The 26,942-nt window shown below is 38.9% G+C and overlaps 2 protein-coding genes across 3 annotated transcripts in view; one reads left to right on the plus strand and one right to left on the minus strand.

The window, feature by feature from the left end:
* Positions 1–11,368, plus strand: part of col27a1b (collagen, type XXVII, alpha 1b) — a 126,158-nt gene extending 114,790 nt beyond the window's left edge. For both annotated transcript variants that reach the window (XM_036144091.1, XM_036144092.1), the window contains 3 exons: positions 2,247–2,356; positions 4,316–4,534; positions 9,331–11,368. In XM_036144091.1, coding sequence (XP_035999984.1) covers positions 2,247–2,356; positions 4,316–4,534; positions 9,331–9,477 — 476 coding nt within the window. In that variant the 3' untranslated portion in view covers positions 9,478–11,368. The remainder of the gene's footprint in view (positions 1–2,246; positions 2,357–4,315; positions 4,535–9,330) is intronic.
* Positions 11,369–12,201: 833 nt separating this feature from the next.
* On the minus strand, positions 12,202–26,814 carry zgc:101858 (SDR_c11 domain-containing protein). Its single transcript, XM_012854419.3, has 8 exons — positions 26,682–26,814; positions 26,355–26,525; positions 25,897–26,075; positions 13,522–13,615; positions 13,348–13,417; positions 13,213–13,249; positions 13,025–13,088; positions 12,202–12,409 (listed from the first exon to the last, which is right to left on the minus strand). Exons 1-8 carry the CDS (start codon positions 26,793–26,795, stop codon positions 12,251–12,253), a joined length of 888 nt encoding a protein of 295 aa, XP_012709873.2. The 5' UTR covers positions 26,796–26,814; the 3' UTR covers positions 12,202–12,250.
* Positions 26,815–26,942: the final 128 nt, after the last annotated feature.

Raw genomic sequence — 26,942 nt, forward strand, 5'->3', positions numbered from 1 at the left:
GGAGGCAGGGTCTCTCTTTTCAAAGCAGAACACGACACAGACTCTGATTGACAAGTAGCAGACGCTGGCTGCTGTCTATTTCAATCTAGCTGACTTCCAGTCCAGAAATCAATATTCAAACCTCAGGTTAACAACCTCAAACCACCACAAACACGTATATATTTAGTAATGATACCTCCTTAATCAATTATGACTGAATAGTCCCTTTTGGCAAGGTGAGCAGTCAAAATGCTGGAATATGGATTGTGTTCATTCAATTCATAAGTTGCTGGTTATTCGATTTAGTCTAAAGGAACGCCAATAAGTAGACTCCAGCCCACACCGGGAAAAGCCAATTTATGCTATGCCATAAGCTGGTTGAATATGCTTATTATTATTATTAATTATAATTTGGTATTATAATTTAAATAATAAATCATTCAACTCAAAATTTCGCTATAACAAATATAGTTCAAATGGTGGTGATGTTAGCTATAAGCTTATAAGTATTTATACCACTAATGCATTAGTTAACTTTCTGTTATGAACTCATTTATGCTGGAATAAATGATCAGGTCGGACTGTTAACCGATCAGGTTTATCCAGCAGGCTGTGAGAACCCCAATGTAACTGCAATTAGAGTTTAAATCCTTATTCCTTATCACCATCCAATGATATTGTCTCTGTATTAATGTCAGATGTTAACTCCAAAGGAGGTTAGCTCTGATTTCTGAATACCCAGGCAACTGTGAATTGGACTGAACACAAAACAATGTCTATTCCGCAGTGGTTGGTTTTATTGAACCAAAAGCAATTCCCTGTTACAGTAATTCTCTGATTCAAACAACTTTGGAATTCTTACTCATTACTAAACTAAAACATGCAAAATATATATGTGGAAATAAAGAACAAAACAAAAATAAACAATGGATTAAAATGAGCGGTTAGCAGATCTTAACTTAACTCAAAGTTGTTTAACACCGCCCTCGAAACATCGGCATTTCACGTATCAGCATTGACAGACAGAACAGCTTCGGGAATCTCACTGGACGCTTTGATGTCTTACACAAAGCTAGTTCAGCTAAGCTACCTACAGTCCAGATACACGTGACCCTCCCAAGATGGCTGCTACGATGACGTATGAGGGGAGGTCCTAATAACGTAACCACGCTTACGCTGATGGGACAATGCCTCGTTTCGAGAGGGGGGGGCTAACTAGGAGTTTAAAGCAAAGCCCGCGACTTGAGCTCGGACAAAGAAATTAAACTGATAAGGAGCGAAAAGAGAGAGAGGGGGGAAGCAGGGAAGAAGATGAAAAGAGATAAATCGGTAACCCACGGCGGGGTTCTTGATGGATCACAAATCAACACAGCAAATCAATTGTAAAATGTATGCACATACAAAGAAAATGTTCATCAAAATAACTTCCAACTTCGTCGTGGAATAAAAGCATTAACCAACACCTACAAAGTTCTACCGCCTGCCCAGGCACTTCTAAACACCCTGTTGGTGAGACAGAAATGAAAGGGGAAAAACCCCGTTACTTTGAGTTGCCTCGGGGCTGGTCCGGAACGCTCCGAGTGTGGCTTTCTGGACGCGCTTCGACGAGCGCAGTTGTCCACAGGCTGCAGCGGGACGGGGAAGAAGCTGCTTCGTTTCTTCCTCCGGGTTCAACAGTCGCTTTGTTGGCCAGACAAAAGCGGGGTCCTCTTCGATCAGTGGGAGATGCGGCGTCTCTCAGTCTTTTGATCAGAGGGAATTTAAAAGTACTTATTTAAGTCGACCTCCTGTTATAAAGCAGGGAATAACCGTTGCGTCGAGAAATCTCGGTCCAGCGAGCAATCGAACACGTGGCGTGGGAATCAGCTGTGCGTGTCTTCTCGGGTTGGCTAAAAGCCAGGGAAGAAGGAAGCTCATCGTGTGTGATCGGCTTTTATAGCCATCACTATAGCAACCTTATCTTGATCGGCGGCCATTTTGCCGTGTTGCGTGATGGGAGTTGGTGGCCATTTTGACCACATTGCATCATGGGTAACGCAGTCCGTTACGTCCCGAATTGATGCCGTTTCCTTGATCGGCGGCCATTTTGCCGTGTTGCGTGATGGGAGTTGGTGGCCATTTTGACCACATGAGTTGGTGGCCATTTTGACCACATTGCATCATGGGTAACGTAGTCCGTTACCGCTTTCTGTCACGTCTGAACTGGCACAACATCAGTTTGTTTGATTTTTTTTTTTTTTTTCCCCTCATGGCTTTTCTTTCCGCAGGATCTTACTGGATTGATCCAAACCTCGGCTGCAGCGCAGACAGCATTGAAGTGATGTGTAACTTCAGTGGTGGAGGGCAAACGTGCCTGAAACCTATCACGGTTTCAAAGGTTTGTTTCTATCAATACGCCCTTAACCACAGCTACAGGGATTTGCTGAAGTTTTCATAGCCTTGAACTGCTTTATATGTTGAAGCACTACAATCATGATTGTCAGTGTGTTTTCTAGTAACTTTTTGTGATAGATCAAAACAGCAGTTTAGTTGTTGTTTTTTTGTTTGTTTTTTACAAATAAAGAGCTGAAAACTGGGGCATGTTTTTATTTCCAGCCCTCTTCAGTCTGATATCCCTAAAGAAAATCCAACCAGTTTCCTTCAGTAGTCACCTAATTATTAAAGAGTCCACCTGTGGGTATTTTATCCTCAGTATAAACAGGTCCATTAGGCTTTCCCTTTTGCAATTGCAAGTACAAAGCCATTGTTGAGAAATGGCCATAAGAAATACTGTTTAAAATGTTCCACAAGCCAAGTATGGTGCAAAGGTGAGATCGAAATTTAACTATTTGGCCAACAAAACTCACATTCCACATCAGTCTTATCCAAAAAATGTTGGTGGGACGATCATGTTGTGGGGATACTTTCCTTCAGGAGAGACAGGGACACTGCTCAGAGTTTGTGGAAAGATGGATGGAGGTAAATGCATGGCACTAATGGAAGAATGTAAAGAGTGTTTATATTTCTTGTGAAAAATAGGAGAACAGCTCTCCATTTATTTGCTTTTAGCACAGTTTGGATGGCCTGTTATAGCAGTAAATCTCAACCCTTTTGCATTAGGCCAACAGATTTGGATGCAGTCCTAAGCACTGTCATCTGGCAAGTAAATCTCTTTATCTATCATTGATTGGAATTATTTTATCTTCAAGATACTGGGCAAGAAAATGTCTGGATTCCACACAATGGCAAAGACGTAGGCCAACATATTTTCAGCAGAAACAGCAAGAAAATGATGAAAACAGAAAGTCATTCTTAGGGCAGACTCTATGATGAAGATGTAACCCATTCAAAGAATAACCGGTCTATTCTTATTTTTAAATTAGCAGGAATGGCTTAAAAGTTCACCACAAAAGCAACAGTTTATGGATGAGAATAATTTTTAAGCCACTTACATCAACTGTTTTGTTTAAAATACTGCACACACAAAAGATTTGCAATATATTTGAATGACGTGGGGTCCTTTTCAAATGTTTTGTTTTTTATCAAAGGATATTCTAAAAAGATCAATGTGATTTAATGAATCCCAACATCCATTTATCCAACCATTGTCCATATCCGCCAGTCCGTGCTGGGTCACGTAGGTGGTGGGGCTGGTGCCAAGCTCCTGTAGTCATTGGGCTAGAGCAGTGATTTTCAAATGTTTTATGTCTCACCCTTTTCAGCCCCCCCCCCCCCTATCCCAACAAAAAAATGTAAATTTTTATCATTTTCTGTTTTAATACATTAAAGCTGATGTTCTGAAGATTGCCCAGAATCCCCTTTAAAATGTATTTATAACAAATAATTATTTCTATCAACTAGAATGTTTCAACATTGCCACACTTTTTTTAAACTATGTCATACTAATAACAGTATAAATAGTCTTTTGCCTGACTCATACCTGCAGTCTAAAACAAAGGATGAAACAAAAATGTTCACCGCCTGCGGACTCAGCGCGTAATAGTATTCACCGTACTACTGACCACAGGTACAGACCAACAGCAGGGGGTGGTGTTGTCACATTTATAATGATTTAAAAGGCCTGTATTTTCTGGACAACAAAAAAAAAAAGTAAGGCTGTTCTAATAGATCTGCAGTACTGCCGGTAGATGGCGTCACCTGTGTTTATGTCAGCTCATCACGCCCTTTGCTGGGATTCTATTTAGGCTCGAAAAGAACTATCAGAACATTACCTTTATAGGTCTGCAGTTGTGCCAAAGTATTTCCATTTTGAGATTATGGCCTTAAGATATGAAGTTTGGGACATTGTTTTATAACCAAACTCTACTTTAAATTTCTCTACAACTTTTGTATGTAGTTGGAAATCGGAGTGGGTCGCATCCAGATGAATTTCATCCACCTACTGAGCACCGAGGCTGTGCAGCACATTATCATTCACTGCCTCAACGCCTCTGTGTGGGCCGCAGGTCCCACCAAGCAACCTTCATCTGACTCTGTAAGTTTCAAGGCCTGGTCCGGGGAGAAGATCCAGCCTGGAGACCTTCTGGAGCCGCTGATACCCAAGGACGATTGCTGGGTATGGCCCTTTTGTTATTAATATGCTATACACAGATTAAGAGTAACAACATAATGACCTCCCTAATAATAAATAATCAGCATCAGACTTCTGTAACGCTGTAAGGTGACATGCTTACATTTCCACTGTTGGCTGTTTTAGCAGGTCACTGGCTGCCCAGTCCAGTACAGACCAAACTGTTACCAACATTATTAACTTGCAATATACTTTGATGTTTATATGCGCAAATAAGTCCATGGCACTCACAAATCTCCCCCTAAGTCAATTTTCCTCTTTCAACAACGTTAAATGCTGTGATGACTGTGGTCTACAGTCGTGGAGATGTTTGGCCGGCAACAAAGTCGCTCAATTCCCTGATCCTACACCTTTTTGGCTTCAGACACATCTGCTTTGAGTACATTGTGTAAAATGGTTGCTTAAATTATGTGATGAGATGAAAAACCCTTAAATTAACTGATTTAAGTTCAAACTAATTATGTTATATCTGATTAAGACCACTGATTTAGTTTCAACGCCAACTGATATGTGTATATATATATATATATATATATATATATATGAACCATTTTTGGAGGCTTTCCCTGCACATATTTGAAGCTAATTTTGTTTTTGCTTTTCCCTTTCATCTTCACTGAAAACAAACCTTTTGGAAAGCTCCCTTCAGGGTAAAGATTTTCATTAATTCTTGTTTGCGGTGTTGATGTCTAGACAGGAAAACAAGAGACTTTTGGCAAGTTTGCAGTGCAATCGCCTTTGTTTACAGGAGGTGATTCCTCTGGCACAGAAGCTGGCAGTATAATTGTTTTTTTGCAATCAACAATGAAAAACAAAGAAGTAGAAAATGGAAGGAGTCTCTTAGCTTGGCAGCTGCTGACAGAGCTCCCGTTAATATTTTTTTTTCATTTTGCTTTTGCGTTTTTATGTGGACAAACTATGAGAAACAAGCCTGTAAGAGCAGGCAGGATATGTTTAAGAAGGCAGGGAGAAATTCTTTTTGAAAAATACTTTTGTGTGTGAAATTGGCTCTACTGTGCCCAGTTCTTCATTCAAACTAATAAAAGCCACAAATTAACCAATTGCCTGTCCATTAAATCATTAAACTGCATAAAAATTGTAAAATGTTAGTTTTTAAATTGGAAATACATGGAAGTTGAGTTGAACCACAAATTTTGCTTTTTTCTAGAAATGCACTTTTCCTGGCTTTTATTGATATACAGTGACACACTGCACAGTCTTTGACAGAGGTGAAGGTTTTCAATTCAAACATCAAATTAGAGTAGGTTGTCCCAATCTGTTATAGTCTAACTTTGGCGAGACTATGCAAGTAGTAGATTCAGTTTCTTGCTCTCAGTTGACTGTAGAATCCCCCGGTAGGGTCTTATGCTGCTGTAAGCCATCTGCTTAAAGGTTTGACGCCTTGCATTCAAAGATGGTACTCTGCATACCATGGTTATAACAAGGTGTTATTCAATGGAGCACAGCGTAAGTTCCAGGACTTTTGCAGACGGCGGTCCCCACTGGCGACAAGAAATGACACCAGTGTGGATGGGAGAAGAGGAAAGGCATCTGCTGCTGCGACTGCACAGGTCTTTTGTTTAGAGGTTTAATGTCTTCTGAGGCAAGAAAGCTAATGCATCGATTATGGCAGAGACTCAACAAAGTAGTCAGGTGAATGAGAGCACAGCACGTCACACCCACGCATAAGCCCAGAGGATTTGGCCCGAATCGCACTTTAATGAACTGAAGATCCAGCCTGTAGAGGCAACTGTGGTAAATAGAGGATAACTCTTGGGAAGTTGAAAATCGTACTAAAATAATTGGTAAATTTGTATGGAGGCACTTGTTTTCAGTGAAACCCCTGCTGGTGTTGTATGGTATTGATCTTGAAGGTGTGTTCTCATTGAGCGTGAATGTGTCAGGCCGAGTGAAAGATTTACATGATATTCCTATGCGCAGATGCCACACGGGAGTGACGTGATGCAATGGACTTGCAGACACAAGTCCATCATCTGAGGCCATGAGAATATCATTAGTGAATTTCACCAGAGCTGTGTCAGTGCTATGATGAGCTCTGAAGCCAGACTTGAACTCTTCCAATAAATTACTTTTTAAATGTTTACATACTTGATTAGCAACTACTGTCTCAAGAATTTCAGATAGAAAAGAATATTAGATATAGGTCTGTAATTTATTAAGTAATTTTAATCAAGAGGGGGTTTCTTAAGTAAAGATTTAATAACAGCTACTTTAAAAGCCTGTGGTACATATCCATTTACTAAGGATATATTAGTCATGACTAAAATGTTGGCATTAGTCAAAGGGTATACATACTTAAATGACTTGGTTGGGAATGGGTCTAACATACAAGTTGAAGGTTTAGAAGCTAAATTTTTAGATAGCTCAGAAAGCTCTGCTGCTTCTAAACAGTTCAAACACCGATCAGGTTCTAAAGATTCCTCCAACGCTGCCTCACTTACTGAGGACGAGGTACTCATGTTTGGGAGGATGCCAGTTAATTTATTTTTAATGGAATCAATTTTATTTACAAAGAATCCCATAAAGTCATTACTATTTGGCAACTGTACTAAAGAGAAACCTAGGATTATTTTTTTCTCCTCTATTAATGATGAAAAATATGCTGCTCTAACTCTGCGAAGGGTCTTTTTATACAACATTAGACTGTCCCTCCAGATTAGGTAGGATTCCTCTAGATGTGTAGCGTGCCATTTTCTTTCCAATTTTCTAACGTTGTGCTTCAAAGAATGCAGCTCTAAATTAAACCAGGGAGCCAACTTCCTGTGAATAATCACCTTCTTCTTCAAAGGGGCTACATTGTCTAATGCAAAACGCAACAAGGAAGTGACACTGTCAACAAAAGCATTAATTTGTGAATGGGAAGAAACAGCATTATTGCCATCTGGTATTTCTGTAATACTGAGGATATTAAAATGGGGACAGACTCTTTAATGTTTGATACAGCATTATCTGATAAAGATCTACTATAATGAAACCTGCTTTTGGGGGTAGAGAACTCAGTTAAATTGAACTCAAAGGTTATTAAAAAATGGTCAGATAGGACAGGGTTGTAAGGAGATCCTGTTAATTCTTCTAAATCAACGCCATATTTCAGCACAAGGTCAAAAGTATGAAGGCAAGAGTTTGTCGGTATATGCACATTTTGAGCAAAACTAATTGAATCTTGGATAGTATTAAAGGCTACATTAAGGTTATCACATTCAGTGTCATCATAAATGTTAAAATCCCCACTTTAATAACCTTGTCAGCGTTTAACACTAAATCAGATAAGAAGTCTGAGATTTGGTCTAAAAACTGAGAGTAAAGACCTGGTGGACGATACAAAACAACAAACAGAAGAGGTTTTATTGCTTTGCAGTTTGGATGAGGGAAACTAAGGGTTAAATATCCAGAAGAATTGCAGTTATTAATTGGCCTAAGACTAATTTGTAAATCAGACTGAAAGATGGTTGCTACTCCTCCTCCTTGTCCGGTAGTTCTGGGAATGTGGAAATTTAAATAATTAGAGGGAGTTGACTAATTTATACTAACATAGTCCTCTTGCAGCCAGGTTTCTGCGAGACAAAATATATCAATCTGATTATCAGAAATCCATTCATTTACTACCAGAGTCTTTGGAGGGAAAGACGTTATATTTAATAAACCACATTTTACCGGAGAAGAGTGAGTAAGGAGAAGGGAGTGGCAGGTAAGTGAAAGCATCACTAAATAGAGCCATTGTACATCTGTATTTCTGGCTTGTCGCCTGCTGTGCAAATGGCTGCCGATAATGTCAGGCGAGCGACAGTAAACAGTAAAAGTGGCAACATTGTGAACGCACCTTCAGATGTCCTTAAAAGTGGATTGAGTTATTATTGTTTTTATGTTAGTTTTTTATATTCCTTTTCTGGGTTTTTACGGCACTTGTGGCTGTAAAAGAGAGGGGGTGCATCCAGCAATTGTAAGTGCATGTATGGGAAAGAAAATAAATATTTAACTTGCACTATTTACCTTTAAGCTATGTTGTCTATCAGCTCAAACCTGTCTGTCCATTTTTCTTTGAGCTCAATGAGAGATTTTTTGTCTATACAATTGTGACTCACTTGATGTTTTAAGACCTGACACCAACAACCATGTTCAAAGTCATATACATCTCCTTTCTTCCCCATTCTGAAGCTTGGTTTGAACTTAAGCAAGTTGCCTTCTCTATTTCTTTATGCTGAAATGACTTCAATTACTGCCCAGTAATTGGTTGAATCCTTTTTTGTTTAGGGTAATTGAGTAGCTAACTAATAAAATGACCACTGAATGTATGTGTGTAATGGCAAAACCCACCATTCACACAGCAGTCACAAAACTAACTTTCAGTGGGTTTGAGTGGTAACTTTTCTGTGCATAAGGAAGCTACAGTTTGTCCTGAAAATGTGTTAGTATACATAGAATCACTCTAAAATACCTTTTAATAAAGTGATCAAGAGCTCCAGAAATGCTATGCCACTCACAACCGTGCTCACTGGAATTTGTCTATGTACAAAAGTAGGGACCAGCTGCAGTGGAACCTGTTTCCTGTGAGATCAGGTCCTTATCCAAAGTGATAGGTGATCTTTTATTGGAAAGGCAAGCTCTTAAAATGAAATGTATATCCACTCCACTTGTGTTAATCTCTAGAATAGTTATCTGCCTGCACATTCAGTATTCCACTAGGAAAAGTAGAAGTGATTTTTGCTCTCACTTTGTCTTCTGCATCATGCAACATGATTTACCGTGCTTATATCTTTCAGATCAAAGACGGACGCTGGCATCAGACCCACTTCATCTTCCAGAGCCAGGACCCAACTTTGCTTCCCATTGTAGATGTGCACAATTTACCAACCACAGAGCCCAGTGCACGATTTCACCTTGAGGTCGGAGCTGTGTGCTTCTTGTAGGACCTACTCAGAATACTTCTGAACGGAACGACTGCATCAAAGATTTGAAACGGAGAACGAACATCAATAATTTTGTAGTTTCCATAACAAAAAAACCCCTCCATTCTCCCAATAAAAAAATGCTTGGACTGCAAAATAACAAAAGTAGAAACAACAGCAGAGGCGCCACAAAAAAGACAGCTCATTGAGCTTGCAGAGATAAGACTTACAGCCCTTGTCAGGCAACTGAAAAAGAGACTTGTTTGTGTGATACAAGAGCTGCCTGCCTCCTTTGGAAAAGTTAAGAGAACATCTTAAACTTTTCATTTCTGAGACTCTGTTGTATATTTTTATTCATGGTCTGAAAAAAATCCAGCTCTGCAAAATGTGTATAGAAATATGGAAATGATACATTTTGAAATGAAGTATTATTTAAAGTTGTAAACGTACTGTATATTGTGCTTTGAAGGGCCGCTGTTATATTTTGCGGCCTGTAGGGATATACAGTCATATGACCCATTCAGGTATGCAGCGTTACCCCTGGTGTTTCTGTTTGAGCCTCAGTGAACAGCTCGGCGATGAGTGTCTGTGCAGATATCCTCACACAGGCAAGTGTTGTGTGGCACTTTCAGCGCAAACGTGGAGCAAAGATGTCAACAATGCTACCTCGCTCTGCACCTCTCATCTCAAGGCAAACTGAAGCCGTGACCTGATCTAATCTGGGACGACAAAGAGGTGACACCTGGTGCTCTGGCGGTTGACAGTCTGGGGATAAAGTCTTGTCAGCTCTCATCCAAGCTATCTCTGTACTTTAAAAAGGGAAGAATGTAAAATACACACACACACACACACACACACACGCCTATTTTCTTGAAGTATCATTTCAACAGTTTCAAAATTATTTTTATGATTCTAACACTATAGGGTTTTCTTGTCAAACTGTACATTTATCTCTAACCGTATAATGTTGGTGATTTCTATTTAAAACTTATTTAAATACTCATTAGCTCTCCACCTCAGAAGCAGATACCAGCGCTTTCACGGTTATTTATAATACAACAAACATGATTGGTTTCACCAATCTGTAAACTCAGAGGACTTGGAACATGACAGAACAAAATGTAAATCTCAGTGTTTGGTGTGTGAACAATCTTTTATATGTGGAATAAACTCGGCATCACTCCACAGGTTATTCAATAAAAGTCCCGGTCTCTGTTTATAAGCAACTTTCATATTCAAAAGGACACATTTTATGAACAGATAAAATACACCTCTGCTTTTTACCCTATAATACATAATAAAACTGTGACTGTGCTTGGGAATCTGTAGATCAGAAACCATTAGAATGTCGTTGCCAATGTCTGAACCAATTTTAGACAATTCTGATTTTTCTTTAAGAACCATGATAATAGGATTAAGTCCAGGATTTAAAATATTTTTTCTTCCACTTTATTTTACTCAACCTTCCTGTTATCTGCTGAAATCTTGCTCTCTCTCATTCTTCTTAAATAGCTTAGCAAATCTCGGTTTCCTTTTCCTACAGTAAAAACATTTACTCTGCACTGCAGAGTGCCTTTATCAGTTTGACCGGTTGATGCTCATTTACCGATATGAAAAGGTCTGATTTTGAGGTTTCCAACCAGTCGGCCACTGGTCAGGACCAATAAAGCAAAATCAAAAATAAATAAATAAATCACCTGATTCTAGACAACAAATTTCTCTGTGCATCTGCTGGCAGGCAAACACTAATGTAGTATCAGCCAAAAACAATAATTTGAGTCATTTTAAATATAAGAAAATAACTTCTCGATATTGAGCAACATTTTCCTACAAAGCAAGAAGTTATTACTGTATTGGCTGATTACATTGTTGTGTTGTATATAAATGATTTAAAAATATAACTGTCACAAACCACATTTTTCTTCCTGAAATCTTGCACCTTCCATCAAGTCAACTATAGTCAAGCCCTAAATTACTGATATCTCCATTTAAAGTTGTCTTTTAATTTTACAAACGTGTTTCTTTTAACTGGAATAATGTTCTGTATTGTCATAGCCCGGGAGGGTACCTTCCACCTCAAAGTATTGGAGCTCACCAGCGAAGAAACTCAAAATAGTAGTGAAAACACGCAAAAAGCTGGCCACAAGGGTTTGATTTCCATCGATTACTGAGGGTATAAACACATTTCGGCATGCCATTTTTTACTTCAAATGAAAAAAACTTTCATTTCACATTGAGTTAGAATGTTTTAGGAGATACCAGTCTCACTTTCCAACGTAAACCAAAAATTATTTTTGGCTCACGTGAAAACTACTGAATTCTTTTTGCAGTAATTATTTAAATTTTAAATGTACAAGATTTAAATGAATAAATGTGACAAACGTTCTCTTTAGTATACCTATTTTTGATGAGCCAACTACAAATCAAAAAGCTAAAGAATTGTTTTAATTTCAGGAAGTGCAATCAATGATATATTATCAGCTGCAGTTGTTATATTTTGTGCAAGGCCCATTATGCAATAACCAGCCAGTCACATACTGTAAAGAATAACACTGACAAAATGTTAGTATGTGCAACAATATTACATCATTCATTTTCATACATTATAGATGGCCAAAATTATAGAATTAACTGCAGGTGATTGACTTTGGCCAATTTGAAGCAGAATTGCTTCGAGGGGCTGTGCTCTGTAATTAAAAAACAAAAAGAAAACAAAAAAACTAACAAGTCAAACACAGAGACAAGTTGGTTTTAAGATGCTTTTATTCTCAGGGTTTATGCAGGTTAACATTTCTCATCTTGGGCACATGGCATGGCGACCCCCATCAACTGGTAGATTCACTCCAGTGATGAAGCTGGCAGCATCAGATGCCAGGAAGGCGATGCTGTGCGCCACCTCTTCCACCTCACCCGGCCGACCGAGGGCATGGGTCAGTTTGCACTTTGCAAGAAACTGTGGATGAAAAGTCAACAAGGATGAGATTTGCATGTATGAAGACTGTAAGGTAGCTTCATGCGACTATGGAGTCTCTTTCAGACACAGAACAATTACTGGTTGTAATAATCAAATCTGTGTCACTTCACTACTGAAATATAACCGAAAACATGAGGAAAATCGTTATTCGTGGATGCCATTTCCATAACGTCACACTACTATTAAAAAAAAAAACACTCATGGACCTTGTAGCTCAAGCTGTCCTAGTTTAAACCCAAGGTAACTATTCATAGATACAACTGTCATTTTCAAGTTTTGGAAGGACATCAGAATGAGTCATTGTTGCACATTTCTGGTGTGGAAAGGTTGAGATTGTATTTATTTTATTTATTTTTTTAAACATGGCAGTAAACAAGCAATGACTGACATATTTTTCGTATAGAGTGTCTGTGGTGTGTCTACTGTAACAGATACAAATAAATGTACAGTTAGTAGCCCTGATCCTTAATCAAACAATATCAGGTAACATGACCTGGAAATGAAAAGATGGTGTACTTTTAAAAGTGCCTCATACATAAATTGGGCTTCATTTTTATGCATGATGTAAAGACGAGCAAATGTTATTTTTTTTACCTGGGCATATTGCTCTTCATCCAGCCCAGCTCTCCTGTGGACGTCTGTGATGATCACTCCAGGACTGAAGACATAAAACAAGAAACAGAATTTGGAATAAGAATCTCATATTACAAAAGAGACAAGTGGTTTTAGTCAAAGTAATAATTTCAGAAAAAGAAATTGCATAAATGTTCCAAGTCACGTACCAGACAGAGTTTACTCTGACTTGCTTTGATGCCAGCTCTGCAGTTTTTTTTTATTAAAAAAAAGTAGATATGTGAGGTTAAATACCAATTGTGAATGTTACATAGTGAGTTCCATTAAAAATATATTTATCTTACCAAGAGCTATACAACGTGTGAACTGGTCGATCGCAGACTTGGACATGCAGTAAGCCAACACACCAGGGAACTAAGGACAGGAAAACATCCACATTATTGTATAGCTTTTAAACAAATACATGTTGCACAGTTTACAGTGTTTCCATTCAAAGTTTGTATCTATATAATACCCACTGATCTCTGTCCATTCACACTGGAGACATTGACGATGGAGCCTTTGGTCTTAATCAGGTGGGGTACACAGAGTTGAGTCAGGTGGTAGACAGATCTGATCAGGGAAACATAACACATATATTTCCTCAAAATCTGCTTTAGAATCAAATATGAAGTCAAAAAGTGGTTCTGAAATGACAGAATCCTTGACAGCACAGGTATTATTATTTCTGAAGGGAAAGTGATTCCACATCTGACTGGATTCAGCAGTGTGATAACAGCAATATCACACCTGCCCACAAACATCCACACTTTTATGTCACATGGCTGATTGCTGCTGCTAAGACTTGATGTTTGTGTTAAATCGATATACCATGAGAAGCTGTGGGTAAAATAAAATACCATGTTTTTTTTGTTTTTTTTAAAAAGCCCGGTCCACAAACAAACAAGTGAACATAAAGTTAATAGAAGCCATAACTGCAGATAATGCATATTTGGAGAGTAGTAGGAGAAAGCAGTATAGTAAGGAATTGTGTTCTTCCAGCAGGAACATCTCAACATTGTCCTCGACTTTCATTGTTACCAATGATAAAGATACAGATAAGCCCAGAAGTATTCAAAGCTTTAACTGGTTTAGGTTTAAAGTAATGATAATTTCATATCATTTCAATATATTGTTTTTAAATAGTTAAAAATAAACTGGAAATAAAATGTGTTTTATTTTCTTTTGAGAGACACTTTTCTCACTTCTTGTTGGAAACAAACTTCTTGACTGAATAAAAATAAATCAATTAATTAATTAATTACAATTTTGGAGCTTATAGGGAGAGTGTGTAACTAATTTGGTTTTTAATTAACAAAAATTAAGTATTACTTTTATAAATAGATATCTGGCATAGTCTAATAGCATCACATCAAATATATTTGAGTATTTATAAACTACCAATTCATAACTTTGAATTGGTAGTTTATAAATACACAGGTGTCTGTGCATCCACTGGGAGGCACCGTGTTGCGTCACTATTTCTGATTTCAGTAGCCGAAAGGAGACAAACTGTCAGCCATCAGTAATAACCGGGAGTATATGAGTCTAGATCGGCTATTATTACCAGGCGGAGATAATTCATGAGGGAGCGATGATTAAAAGTGGATCTAGAGGTCGCAGGGTTTCTGCTGGACAGGTAAATTGATTGAATTAACTTAATTCAATATAACAATGAAGTTTCTTTGGCATTATAGAAAACGGGCAGCGTGGTCCAGCAGTTACTCTGTCCTCCCGGCAAAGACGGTTAGTTTGTTCGTCTTGTTGTCTCCCTCTCCATCTCAGGGTGGAGTACCGTGTGTGTGTGTGTATGCAGAGGTATATTAGAGCCGGCCGGTTCACGGTGTCCGTAGTGGGTCTCTTACTTGTGTTTATATAGATGCTTTTTTTTAGTGCCCAAATAAGTGACTGCAAATTCAGAAACGAGCCAAAAAAAAAAAAAAAAAAAAAAAAAGTGACTGAGACTTTAGAAGCAACTTTAGAAAAGAACAAGCAGACTTGTCAACTGTGACAGAAACCATTTCACACAATGACTGTAGCTATTATCAGTAGCTAATACATGGAGGACATGTTGACATTGTCACATTTATGACGGCTTCTGTAGTAGTTAGTACACGATTGACAAGTGAGGCCGTTTGTAAATTAATTTACCGCACCACTAGACGATTAACCAGTGTGAAAATCTTGCACACAGGGGCTTTAATTGTGTTTAAAAAGCCTGGCAAAAAATGTATTCTATTCCAGGAACGTTATCTAGAAAAAAATAAAATTATTTTGTTTGGGTGCATTTGTTCTGAGAGGAACGAAGTAGCAGAATTTTAGATTTAATGTCCTGTCAGTAACAATGGCCATATCATGGCAAAATAGTCATGGAAGCTTATGTTAAACAGTAGATTCAATTAAAATCGAACTAAGATTCCTCAACCAAACATGCAATAAAAATAAACATTATTTGATATGGCGGTACATCAACAACATTTTCAAAACCAAGTTCACAATAAATTTGTTAACTAGTGTTCCAAGCAGAACAGCAATGTAAACTAGAAACGTTCAACTTCTGAAGAAGTTGAAGAAGGCGCCCGCCTGGTGGTGCGCGATACCGTCAAAGGCAACGCTTCCGAGTTCCTTGGTCGTAGGCTTTTATCACTTGGGGATTTTAAATCAAATCTTCTGAGTGTGAAAAGGATTTGTCTTCGTCAAAACCAGCCGACAGGAGAAGGTCTGCATCCAAGCAGCATGGACAATTGGTGTTATTAAAACATGATTAAATACTTCAATGTAGCATGAAAAAATGAAATATGTGAATAAAAATGTTAAAGGCATTACAAACTACTAAAGGAAGTACAAACTCTGTGAAGCAGAAGTTGGTGAGACCTTCCTAGAGCTACTTCCGGTGAGCAACATGCTAAGCGTTAGCCGCTAACATGGTTGTGTCCAGTATCACCGGGTGATTGTACTCTGTTAGTTTGCTCCAAATCCTGTACTGGGAAGTTCCTCAAAAAGGGTGCCAATACTTAATGTCACCAAAGCTCACCAAAGGCCATGTGTCAGATCGGCCTCCTTTAGCAACTAAGCCTCACCAAATCTGGGCCCAGAACTCAACATTTGACAAAAATGGTGTGTAGTGCCATTTCCCACAGGTGAGTGGTGCTGTATTGGCCGGGGGTAGTTCTTGCTGTTGCAATTTTTTCATCATTCATTCATTTATATCAGTTGTTCAAATTATTTATTTGTTACTTGTAAAAAAAATAAAAAAATATTGGGTACCCCACGGCGGGTTGCGAACCTGCGACCTTTGGTGCACCAGCCCAACACCTAAACCACTGTACCGAAAAAAAGTGCCATGCTGAGCTCTGCATTTTTGTGAGGTCAACTGTGTGTAGGAAGTGGTTTTGAGAAGTGGTTTTTGGTTAATTTTGTCACCACGGTAACTTTAAATGGCGTCAAGTACAAATAGCACACTTCGCACCGTCGAGACGCACGTTTTGATATATAGTTTGTGGGGGTACAGCCTACGGTTCGGGCTGTATTCACGGTGACGGAAGAATAAAAAGCTATAATACTAGAAAAATTTCTGAAGAAATTTAGCAAGGCGCCTGCCACTTGGTGCGTACCGTACCGTCAGAAACAGCAACAGGAAGCCACACTGCGAATTTCAGCTTCCTACGGTCTTCACAGCCCCCGCAACGGCCGTTGAAAGGTGCCATGTTAAGTCAATGGACCTCCTAGGAGCCTCTTGCTAGCAGCGTTGTCATGGAGACTCACTGACAGCTGCAGCCCTCTCTCTGTCTGTAAAGGCAGAAGAACTCTGCCTAAGCAGCAGTTGGTAGGACCTTCCTAAAGCTATTTCCGTTAGCAACATGCTAACGGTTAGCCGCTAGCATGGTTGTGTTCAGTATCACCGGGTGATGTTACTCTGTTAGTTTGGTTGAAATCCTGTACTGAGAAGTGCCTAAAAAGGGAGAAAATGCTAAAATTCACCAAATCTGTCAAGCAGAAGTTTGTACAGGCTTCCTAGAGCTACTTCCGGTTAGCAACATGCTAACCGTTAGCCGCTAACATGGTTGTGTTTGGTATCACTGGGTGAGTGTACTCTGTTAGTTTGGTCCAAATCCTGTACTGGGATGAACCTTAAATAGGGAGAAAAAACGTTGTTTATAACGTTGCCATGGTAACTGAAAATGGCGGGTGGTACAAAAAAATACTTCATGGGATCAGCACATATGTTTTAATATACACACTGTGGGGATTATAATACAAAAATCTTAGTCTGCCACGCCGGGTTTCGATCCCACGACCTCTTGCATGCAAAGCCTGCACTTTCCATCTGAGCTATACTGTAGCGCCATATATGGGCATGCAGTATTGGGACCATAAGGGGTTTGGTCCCCCATTGAAAAGCATTGGATGTTTGACACCTGATAGCTTGGAGATGCTTTATGCCACGTAGCCCAAATTTCTTGTGGAGCTTTCTCTCTAAAGTAAAAACAGACTCTGTGAAGCAGAAGATGGTGAGACCTTTCTAGAGCTACTTCCGGTTAGCAACATGCTAACCGTTAGCCGCTAACAAGGTTGTATTCAGTATCACCGGGTGATTGTACTCTGTCAGTTTGGTCCAAATCCTGTACTGGGAAGTGCCTCAAATAGGGGTGCCAATACTTAATGTCACCAAACGTGACCAAAGTTCATTGGTCACATTGGCCTCCTTTAGCAACTCAGCCTCACCACATCTGGGCCCAGAACTCAACATTTGACCAAAATGGTGTGTAGTGCCATTTCCCACAGGTGGGTGGTGCTGTATTGGCCAAGTGGGTCGTGTCTAGGCATCATGCCAGGTCCTGTTGGAAGCAATGACCCAATAGGAAAGCATGTAAAATCAAAAATGGGACAGTAAACTGACACATGGCTAAAAGTCACATGAAAATTTTAAAATGTTAAGAGGAAGTGACTGTGCGAATTTCAGATTTCTACATTAATCACAGCCGCTGCAGCTGGCGTCGAAAGTTGCCATTCTATCTCAATGGAACGTCTCCCACTGGCCCTCAGAGTTCCGTCGTCATGGAAACTCACTGACACAGCTGCAGCGGGCCAGTCTAAAAAAGTGCAGACACTTGGTGTCCAAGTCTGCCTATTGGATTATAATGGAGAACTTTGCCTCGAACAACGCACGATTTCTCCGGAACCGTAAATGGTAGAGACGTAATTTTTTCTGTGTTTATTTCGTAAAGGATAGGGGAAGAAGACTTGCTATCGGTTTTTGCTGGAAAAAGTTTAATAAAGGCGTAAAAAATTATGATCTAAAGGACATTTTTATGAAATTTCAGAAATCCTCTGAAAATGATCCCGAACAAATCGCTCTGGCTAAAAAAGTATAAGAGATATCAAAATAATTCTTTCACTGTGAGTATCAGCAGGCTTTTGATGACCATGTAGCTCATTTTCATATTTTTACAAAAATCGGTGTAGGCACAGCGACGATGTAAAAAAGTGGATGATGTGGGAAAATGCAGCTCCAAAGCGATTTCAGGATTTTGCATATTCGCTACTCCCGAACAAATTGTTCCTGTGGAAAAACCGTAACAGTTATCCACAAAATTCATTTTTCTTGAGTGCCAGAAGAGTTGGGACATTCATGTGTGAAAGTCTCATGTCTGTACATAAAACGGTTTAGGAGTAGTGACGATGCGAAAACATGTGATGTTTTGGATTTTTAGACGTCATTTTTCAAAACCGCTCCATAGGAAATGAATGGGGGAGGTTTCGGGTTTGTGTCGCTCTGAGGTGATTTGCGAAAAATCTATAAATGCCACACCAATGAGGGTTACATTTCCCGAATCCTGACAAAAATACCTACGTTTTGATGTATAATTTGTCTACGTAGAGTGAAAATTGAGCGAGAAAGGTCAAGTTGTTCGGAGTTTTGAAATCTTTAAAAAAGCTAGAGTGGGCCACTCTAGCGGTTGGAGAATTCCGTCATTGACTTTCATTGTAAACGATGATTTCGCTGATTTTTGGACATGAGCTTTGAGGAGTAACTGTGAAGAGACGATAAAAGATATCCACATCCCGTTTTCACTTCTGAGTAGGTCACAGATATATCTACAAACTGGAAGTTAAACGGTGTTCATAGGTGAAAGCATGGCGACACAGTACAGCTTTGAAAATGGTCCTTTTGAGGGTTTTTTGAGGCTTTCTTTCTCCCCGACTCCATTCATTCCTATGGGGTTGTTTTGGGGGTGGTTTTTCGCTTATTTTGTTGCCATGGTAACTCGAAACCCCAAAAAACATAGTAGCACACATCTCGAGACCGAGCCGAAGGTTTTGATGTTTATATTGTTGGGGTGCACGCTACGGTTCGGGCCGCATTAATCGTGAAGGAAGAAAAATAAAGAATATTAACTAGAAAAATTTCTGAAGAAATTTAGCAAGGCGCCTGCCACTTGGTGCGTACCGTACCGTCAGAAATAGCAACAGGAAGCCACACTGCGAATTTCAGCTTCCTACGGTCTTCACAGCCCCCGCAACGGCCGTTGAAAGGTGCCATGTTAAGTCAATGGACCTCCTAGGAGCCTCTTGCTAGCAGCGTTGTCATGGAGACTCACTGACAGCTGCAGCCCTCTCTCTGTCTGTAAAGGCAGAAGAACTCTGGCTAAGCAGCAGTTGGTAGGACCTTCCTAAAGCTATTTCCGTTAGCAACATGCTAACGGTTAGCCGCTAGCATGGCTGTGTTCAGTATCACCGGGTGATGTTACTCTGTTAGTTTTGTTGAAATCCTGTACTGAGAAGTGCCTAAAAAGGGAGAAAATGCTAAAATTCACCAAATCTGTCAAGCAGAAGTTTGTACAGGCTTCCTAGAGCTACTTCCGGTTAGCAACATGCTAACCGTTAGCCGCTAACATGGTTGTGTTTGGTATCACTGGGTGAGTGTACTCTGTTAGTTTGGTCCAAATCCTGTACTGGGATGAGCCTTAAATAGGGAGAAAAAACGTCGTTTATAACGTTGCCATGGTAACTCAAAATGGCGGGTGGTACAAAAAAATACTTCATGGGATCAGCACACATGTTTTGATATTCACACTGTGAGGATTATAATACAAAACTCCAAGTTTTCCATACCGGGAATCGATCCCACGACCTCTTGCATGCAAAGCCTGCACTTTCCATCTGTGCCACACTGTAGCGCCATATATGGGCATGCATTATTGGAAACATAAGTGGTATGATCCAAAATGGCACAGAAAACTGACACATGGCTGAAAGTCACATGGAAATTTTAAAATGTTAAGAGGAAGTGACTGTGCGAATTTCAGATTTCTACATTAATCACAGCCACTGCAGTGAGCGATGAAAGTTGCCATTGTATCTCAATGGAGCGTCTAGCTCTGGCCCTCAGTGTTCCGTCGTCATGGAGACTCACTCACACACCTGCAGCGGCCGAAGTGCAGACACTTTGGTCACAATAAGTCCCATTGGATTATATTGGAGAACTTTGCCTCGAACAACGCACGATTTCTCCGGAACCGTAAATGGTAGAGACGTAATTTTTTCTGTGTTTATTTCGTAACGGATAGGGGAAGAAGACTTGCTATCGGTTTTTGCTGGAAAAAGTTTAATAAAGGCGTAAAAAATTATGATCTAAAGGACATTTTTATGAAATTTCAGAAATCCTCTGAAAATGATCCCGAACAAATCGCTCTAGCTAAAAAAGTATAAGAGATATGAAAATAATTCTTTCACTGTGAGTATCAGCAGGCTTTTGATGACCATGTAGCTCATTTTCATATTTTTACAAAAATCGGTGTAGGCACAGCGACGATGTAAAAAAGTGGATGATGTGGGAAAATGCAGCTCCAAAGCGATTTCAGGATTTTGCACATTCGCTACTCCCGAACAAATTGTTCCTGCGGAAAAACCGTAACAGTTATCCACAAAATTCCTTTTTTGTGAGTGCCAGAAGGGTTGGGACATTCATGTGTCAAAGTCTCATGTCTGTACATAAATCGGTTTAGGAGTAGCGACGATGCGAAAACATGTGATGTTTTGGATTTTTAGACGTCATTTTTCAAAACCGCTCCATAGGAAATGAATGGGGGAGGTTTCGGGTTTGTGTCGGTCTGAGGTGATTTGCGAAAAATCTATAAATGCCACACCAATGAGGGTTACATTTCCCAAATCCTGACAAAAATACCTACGTTTTGATGTATAATTTGTCTACGTAGAGTGAAAATTGAGCGAGTAAGGTCAAGTTGTTCGGAGTTTTGAAATCTTTAAAAAAGCTAGAGTGGCCCACTCTAGCGGTTGGAGAATTCCGTCATTGACTTTCATTGTAAACGATGATTTCGCTGATTTTCGGACATGAGCTTTGAGGAGTAACTGTGAAGAGACGATAAAAGATATCCACATCCCGTTTTCACTTCTGAGTAGGTCACAGATATATCTACAAACTGGAAGTTAAACGGTGTTCGTAGGTGAAAGCATGAGGACATAGTACTGCTTTGAAAACGGTCACTTTGAGACTTTTTTTAGGCTTTCTTTCTCCCCGACTCCATTCATTCCTATGGGGTTGTTTGGGGGTGGTTTTTGGCTAATTTTGTTGCCATGGTAACTCGAAACCGCAAAAAACGTAGTAGCACACATCTCGAGACCGAGCCGAAGGTTTTGATGTTTATATTGTTGGGGTGCACGCTAGGGTTCGGGCCGCATTAATCGTGAAGGAAGAAAAATAAAGAATATTAATAATAATAAAGAAGCCGTTTAGAGGTGAATAGTAATAGGCCCTGCCCATGCATTTGCATTGGGAGGCAGTGCTGTGCTTCGCACAGCACTGCCTCCTCATTGCACATGCAAGGCAGGCGCCTAATAATAAAAAAAAAATAAAGAAGCCGTTTAGAGGTGAATAGTAATAGGCCCTGCCCATGCATTTGCATTGGGAGGCAGTGCTGTGCTTCGCACAGCACTGCCTCCTCATTGCACATGCAAGGCAGGCGCCTAATTAAAGAAACCCTTATTAGGTGCATAACATAAGGCCTCCGCCATGCATTTTCAATGCATAGGCGGGCGCCTAATAACTATGGTCCACTGACATCTGCCATGCTGCAGTTTTCCATCTTTGAAGAAATAAACATGTCCATGCCTAAAAATGTCGTTTAGTGGTGGGGAAGCAAATCATTTAAGAGATTATAGTTTTTTTTATGAAGTCACAATTAGAGCCACTTGCAACAGCCTCTAAAAAAACAAGTGTAGCATTTTTTTAATATTAATGTTTTAATTAGCTTAGCTGATCAGTGTCTGGAAACTTTTAATTAGTAATCCATGACTTTATCTTTACCCGGGATATAGATATAACAAGTTACATAAGCCTATTTCCCTAGCCTCTGTAAACTAGGTGGTATGAGTTAACATGTTTATCTTACCACCATGTACAGCATGGAAGACGTTGAGAGACTAAGGTCAAAGAAAACCTCTGATGCATCTTTGGTTCATCGAGTTTCCATAAGAACTGCTGAAAACGATCTTCATGCCAACTAGTTGTGTGGGATAGATGCAGCGAATACATCTTATATAGTTTTGCTTCCACAAACTTATTCAATTAAATTTTACTTAAATAGCACCAATTCATGAAACATGTCATCCAAAAGCACTTTCCAAAATTTAAATTCAATCAGCTTATATAGATTGGGTCAGATTATACAGATTGGTAAAAAAAAAAAAAATTCCGATCTAAGGAAACCCAGTAGATTGCATCAAGTCTTGACAAGCAGCGTTCACTCCTTCTGAAGAAGCGTCGTCTGCATTGTCCATGACTTTGCAGCAATCCCTTATAGTGAACAAGCATGAAGTGACAGTGGAAAGAAAAACTCCCCTTTAACGAAAAGGAAAAACCTGCTAAAAAAAGTTTGCTCAAAGCTTCTGGGACTTTAGCAGGAACTTGACACGATGAGACTAAAGTGAAGCTCAGCAAGGGATTATGCTACTGTAAAGTAAGATGAATTTATTTTAGGGTGTCTTTTTGCATTGTTATCAGGTGTGCCAATGAGAGAGATGGGCAGTCTATATTTTAGGATACCTTTTGATCATGCTCACCCCTATAGATGAATTACAACAATTTGCTCTTGTTCAAAAGATAAAAAAAGAAAAAAAAAAGAACAAGAAAAAACAGCTTCTTTTTTTTCTTATTTAAATGGTAACAAATTAATTGGGTTATTTATATGAAGGGTAAAAGTAATTTTTCACATTTTTGAATGGAAATGTAATACATTTGAGATTTTGTTAAATGGAAAGGTTCCCCTATTTAATACTGAATGCTTTATTTTAACAATTAAACATGTAATGTTAATGCAAAAGGAACTGAGCGATGACAGTTTGGATATTAAGAAAAATGAAACCCAACCTATCCAGTTACAGGCGAAAACAAAAGTTAAAGATTCGTCCTTGAAGTGAATTTGAAGGAAAAATCTGAGTGCAACACTTTTGTACACCTTTTTATTTCTGGGCTTAGCGGTACTTAGTTGGAGGGGCTTTGGCCACATTGTAGAACCACCTGACGCTTTTGGGAGTGAGGGAAATAGGATTTTTTTTCCATTGTGGTTTTAAAACTGTGAAACATGCAATATAAAAATAACAAGTGCTTAACTACAAATTTCCCCCTAGACTCATCATCTGACATATGAAGGAGAACACAGGAAAGAAAAACAACTGATACCAATCTACGATCATTCCTGAGAGTCGCTCTTTTAATAATCAAGAACGCAATAAAAGTCTTCTGCCTAGAGCTGCAGCTGCAGAAGGAACAACTCAAGGAGAAAGTAATGAATTTTTATTACATGGAAAACAGGATTGCAAGGTTATGATAAAAAAAGTATTTTTCTTCTAAGCTGTATTCATAATTCTTCAAATGCTGTGAAACTTTTATATTTTAATCATTATTTGATTGATGTCCAATGGGATTTTTTATAACTGTAATCACTGGCGGCACATGATGAAAAAAAAAACGTATTAGAAGTTCATACAATAAGGACAAAAACTTATTGTGATTTCATAATAATTTCCAGGCACATCAAGGTAAATTAAAATATGATTAAAAACTATTAAAATGTTGAGATTTATTACAAAGATTACAAAGAAATACAAGCTTTCTTCTGCTGAAAAGCTCTCTGAAGATGCTGACTCCATTTTGATTAATGACCAGGGAATCACTGTGCTTCTCTGGCCAGCAAACACTTATGACTATAACCCAATACAGCTTATATGGAGCACTTGTCAAGAGGAAGATGAGAGAAACCAGCCCCAGCAAAGCAGATAAACTGAAGGACGCTACAAAAGCAACCCGGGCTCCTTAACTCCTCAGCAATACTACAGGCTGATCATCTTCCTGCCACGCTGCTCTAGTGCAGCAATTCATGCAAAACGAGCCTTGAGTGCATATAAATCCGCACACACGGACATACTTTTCAGTAGGCTAGCATTTCTGTTTTCAAAATCCTTTTTTCGCTGGTCTGAAGTGGTATTTTTATAGTCTAAAAAAACTATATTTAGTTTGTATTAGTTGTAAATCATAATCAGCATCAATATAGAACAAAATGGTTTAAATAGATCAGTCTGTGTATAGCAGTGTTTCACTTCTTTTCAGTAAAATTAATGAAATAAATGAACATTTCTATGACCGTTGAATTTATTGAGCTTGAATTGTCTGTATTATGGCAAACAGCCCAAAGTCAAAACTTTAGATGCAAAATTTTTGTGATTCTAAATTTATTGAAACCGTCGAAAGTTTTATCAATCAGATATTTAGGATTGTAGGTATAAATATTATTGATCAACAAAAAATATAAGAAACTCACTAGCTACGCTGCATAATATATAAAATACAAAACTCGGTAATTCACACCAGACAAGGCAGTGAATAAATAGTAAATGAACTAAGATAAATAATTGTAGTGAAAAAGAATAAATAAATCACTGCATGGCGTAAACAGCTTAAACTCTACAATGAAAAGAACAAGTTCTAGGTAAATTGGTGTTTCTAACATGTGTTTAGTATTAAGGTCTAGAATGAAAGTTTTAAAAATATAAATCCAAAAAAAATAAATTAATTAAATTCAGCTGACTTTGTGAGTGTGTTGACCGAAAAAGGATTTTAAATCAATATTTATTCGTTCCAGATGGAATAAACAGTGTAAGATTGTAAAATTGGGATTCACCAGTCTCTATTTAGCAAAATTATAAAAATTCCTTCCACGCAGATTAGCTTTCGCAGCTGAATCTTTGTGAAAGCTTTTGCTTTCTTTATGAATTCAACGCTACTTTTATCGATATGAGGCTTTTCTAGAGGAAAAAAAAATTATGAAATGACAAAAGAATGAAAAACATGAAGTGAGTGAATTGACGGTATATGACTGAACGCTGTAGTCAAAGCTAACTGAGGTCCAAAGGAACAATATATTTGACAAAAGAATGCTCTGAATAGCAAATTAACAAATGCCAAATATAATATGTACATCATTCAATTTAAAAATCCCAAAGGGAAATCATATTACATCATATAGAGTAGGTACATTTGGGAAAAAGGTAAAAGCCCAGACACTGCTTAAATTAACGTCTTCAGCAGAGGTTCTTCATCAGCTGCTGTTAAATTAGGCTTAACGTGCAGCGGAAACATGCGGGGCCCATTAGTTTCATCTTGCGTCAGTGACCTATGTATATTTTAATAAACATTAAAAACCAAAATTTTCTTTTAGCCAGAGATTTTTTCCCCCAAGAAATGTTTTGCTCATTTCCGCAAGACAACGGCCAACCACATTCCACATCTACATTCATTTGAACAACGCCTCACTCCTGGGTCCTATGAATCCTACCTGACATTAACGTTCATGACCTTGTCGTACTGAGCCAAGTCTGTGGTCTCGATGCTGCCCATCGCCAGGATGCCTGCGCTGTTGACCAGGACATCCAGCCGGCCAAAGCGGGCCAGGGTTTGCTCCACAGTCTTCCTCACTGTGTCTTCATCGGTCAGGTCCCCAGGAACAAGCAGTGGCTGCAAAAGAAAACTGACATTTTATTATAACTTAAAAATAAAATATCTATCTCTATATATATATATATATATATATATATATATATATATATATATATATATATATATATATATATATTATACTGGCTGTAAAGTGCAATTTTTTATTATAGCAGTAAAGCAGAAAGATGTAGTAATGGTGAACACTGGCTTAGTGCCAGTGTTAAAAGGGCGAAATCTTTAAATACACTTTCAGGTGTTTTATGGATCTTATTACTGGCCCTCGGGAAAAGCGTTCACCTCAGCAGCCCCACATTCGGTGCACTGTTGGGCTACTTTCTGGAGGTTCTGCACGTCTCGGCCGTTCAGAGCCAGCAGGGCCCCGAGTTTAGCGAACAGGACGCTGGTTCCTGCCCCGATCCCTGAGCTGGCTCCCGTTATCAGGGCCACTTTCCCCCTCAGAGATGACACCTGCAAAAAAAAAAACCCAGACAAAAAACATTGAAACTGAGAGTCAGGTGAGCTGTACCTAAAAATAAACTAACGCGCAGAAACACGCTTTTTCTTCAGCTGTATTTTAACTCTCAGAAAAAGACGGACAAACCATCTACAAGCACGCGGACTCACTTTAAACGCGTCCTCTGTTGCCATTTCTGCAAGGTTTGCTCGTTTCAACTCCAGGAGGGTTTGTCCACCACTGATGACGTCACACGACGAGCCATCGCCGAATTTGTAGTTCATGAAGGATACTGCCACTACATGCGCCTCCCATTGAAAAGTTTATTTATTTTAGTAATTAAATTCAAAAAGTTAAATAATAAAGTTTATAATATCGACTTTTTACACACTGATATATTTTTGATTGATTATTTTTTTTTTCATTTCAAT

Source organism: Fundulus heteroclitus, chromosome 12 (genome assembly GCF_011125445.2).
Source record: "Fundulus heteroclitus isolate FHET01 chromosome 12, MU-UCD_Fhet_4.1, whole genome shotgun sequence".
Lineage (NCBI taxonomy): Eukaryota > Metazoa > Chordata > Actinopteri > Cyprinodontiformes > Fundulidae > Fundulus > Fundulus heteroclitus.

What these genes read in the sequence shown, in the direction of transcription:
- zgc:101858 (XM_012854419.3), bottom strand. Translation starts at nt 26,795, where the DNA reads ATGAACTACAAATTCGGCGATGGCTCGTCGTGTGACGTCATCAGTGGT. An exon ending in CCGAATGTGGGGCTGCTGAG is followed by an intron (nt 26,076 to 26,354) that starts GTGAACGCTTTT and finishes TTTCTTTTGCAG; the next exon opens with CCACTGCTTGTTCCTGGGGA. An exon ending in GTCAGAGTAAACTCTGTCTG is followed by an intron (nt 13,089 to 13,212) that starts GTACGTGACTTG and finishes TTATGTCTTCAG; the next exon opens with TCCTGGAGTGATCATCACAG.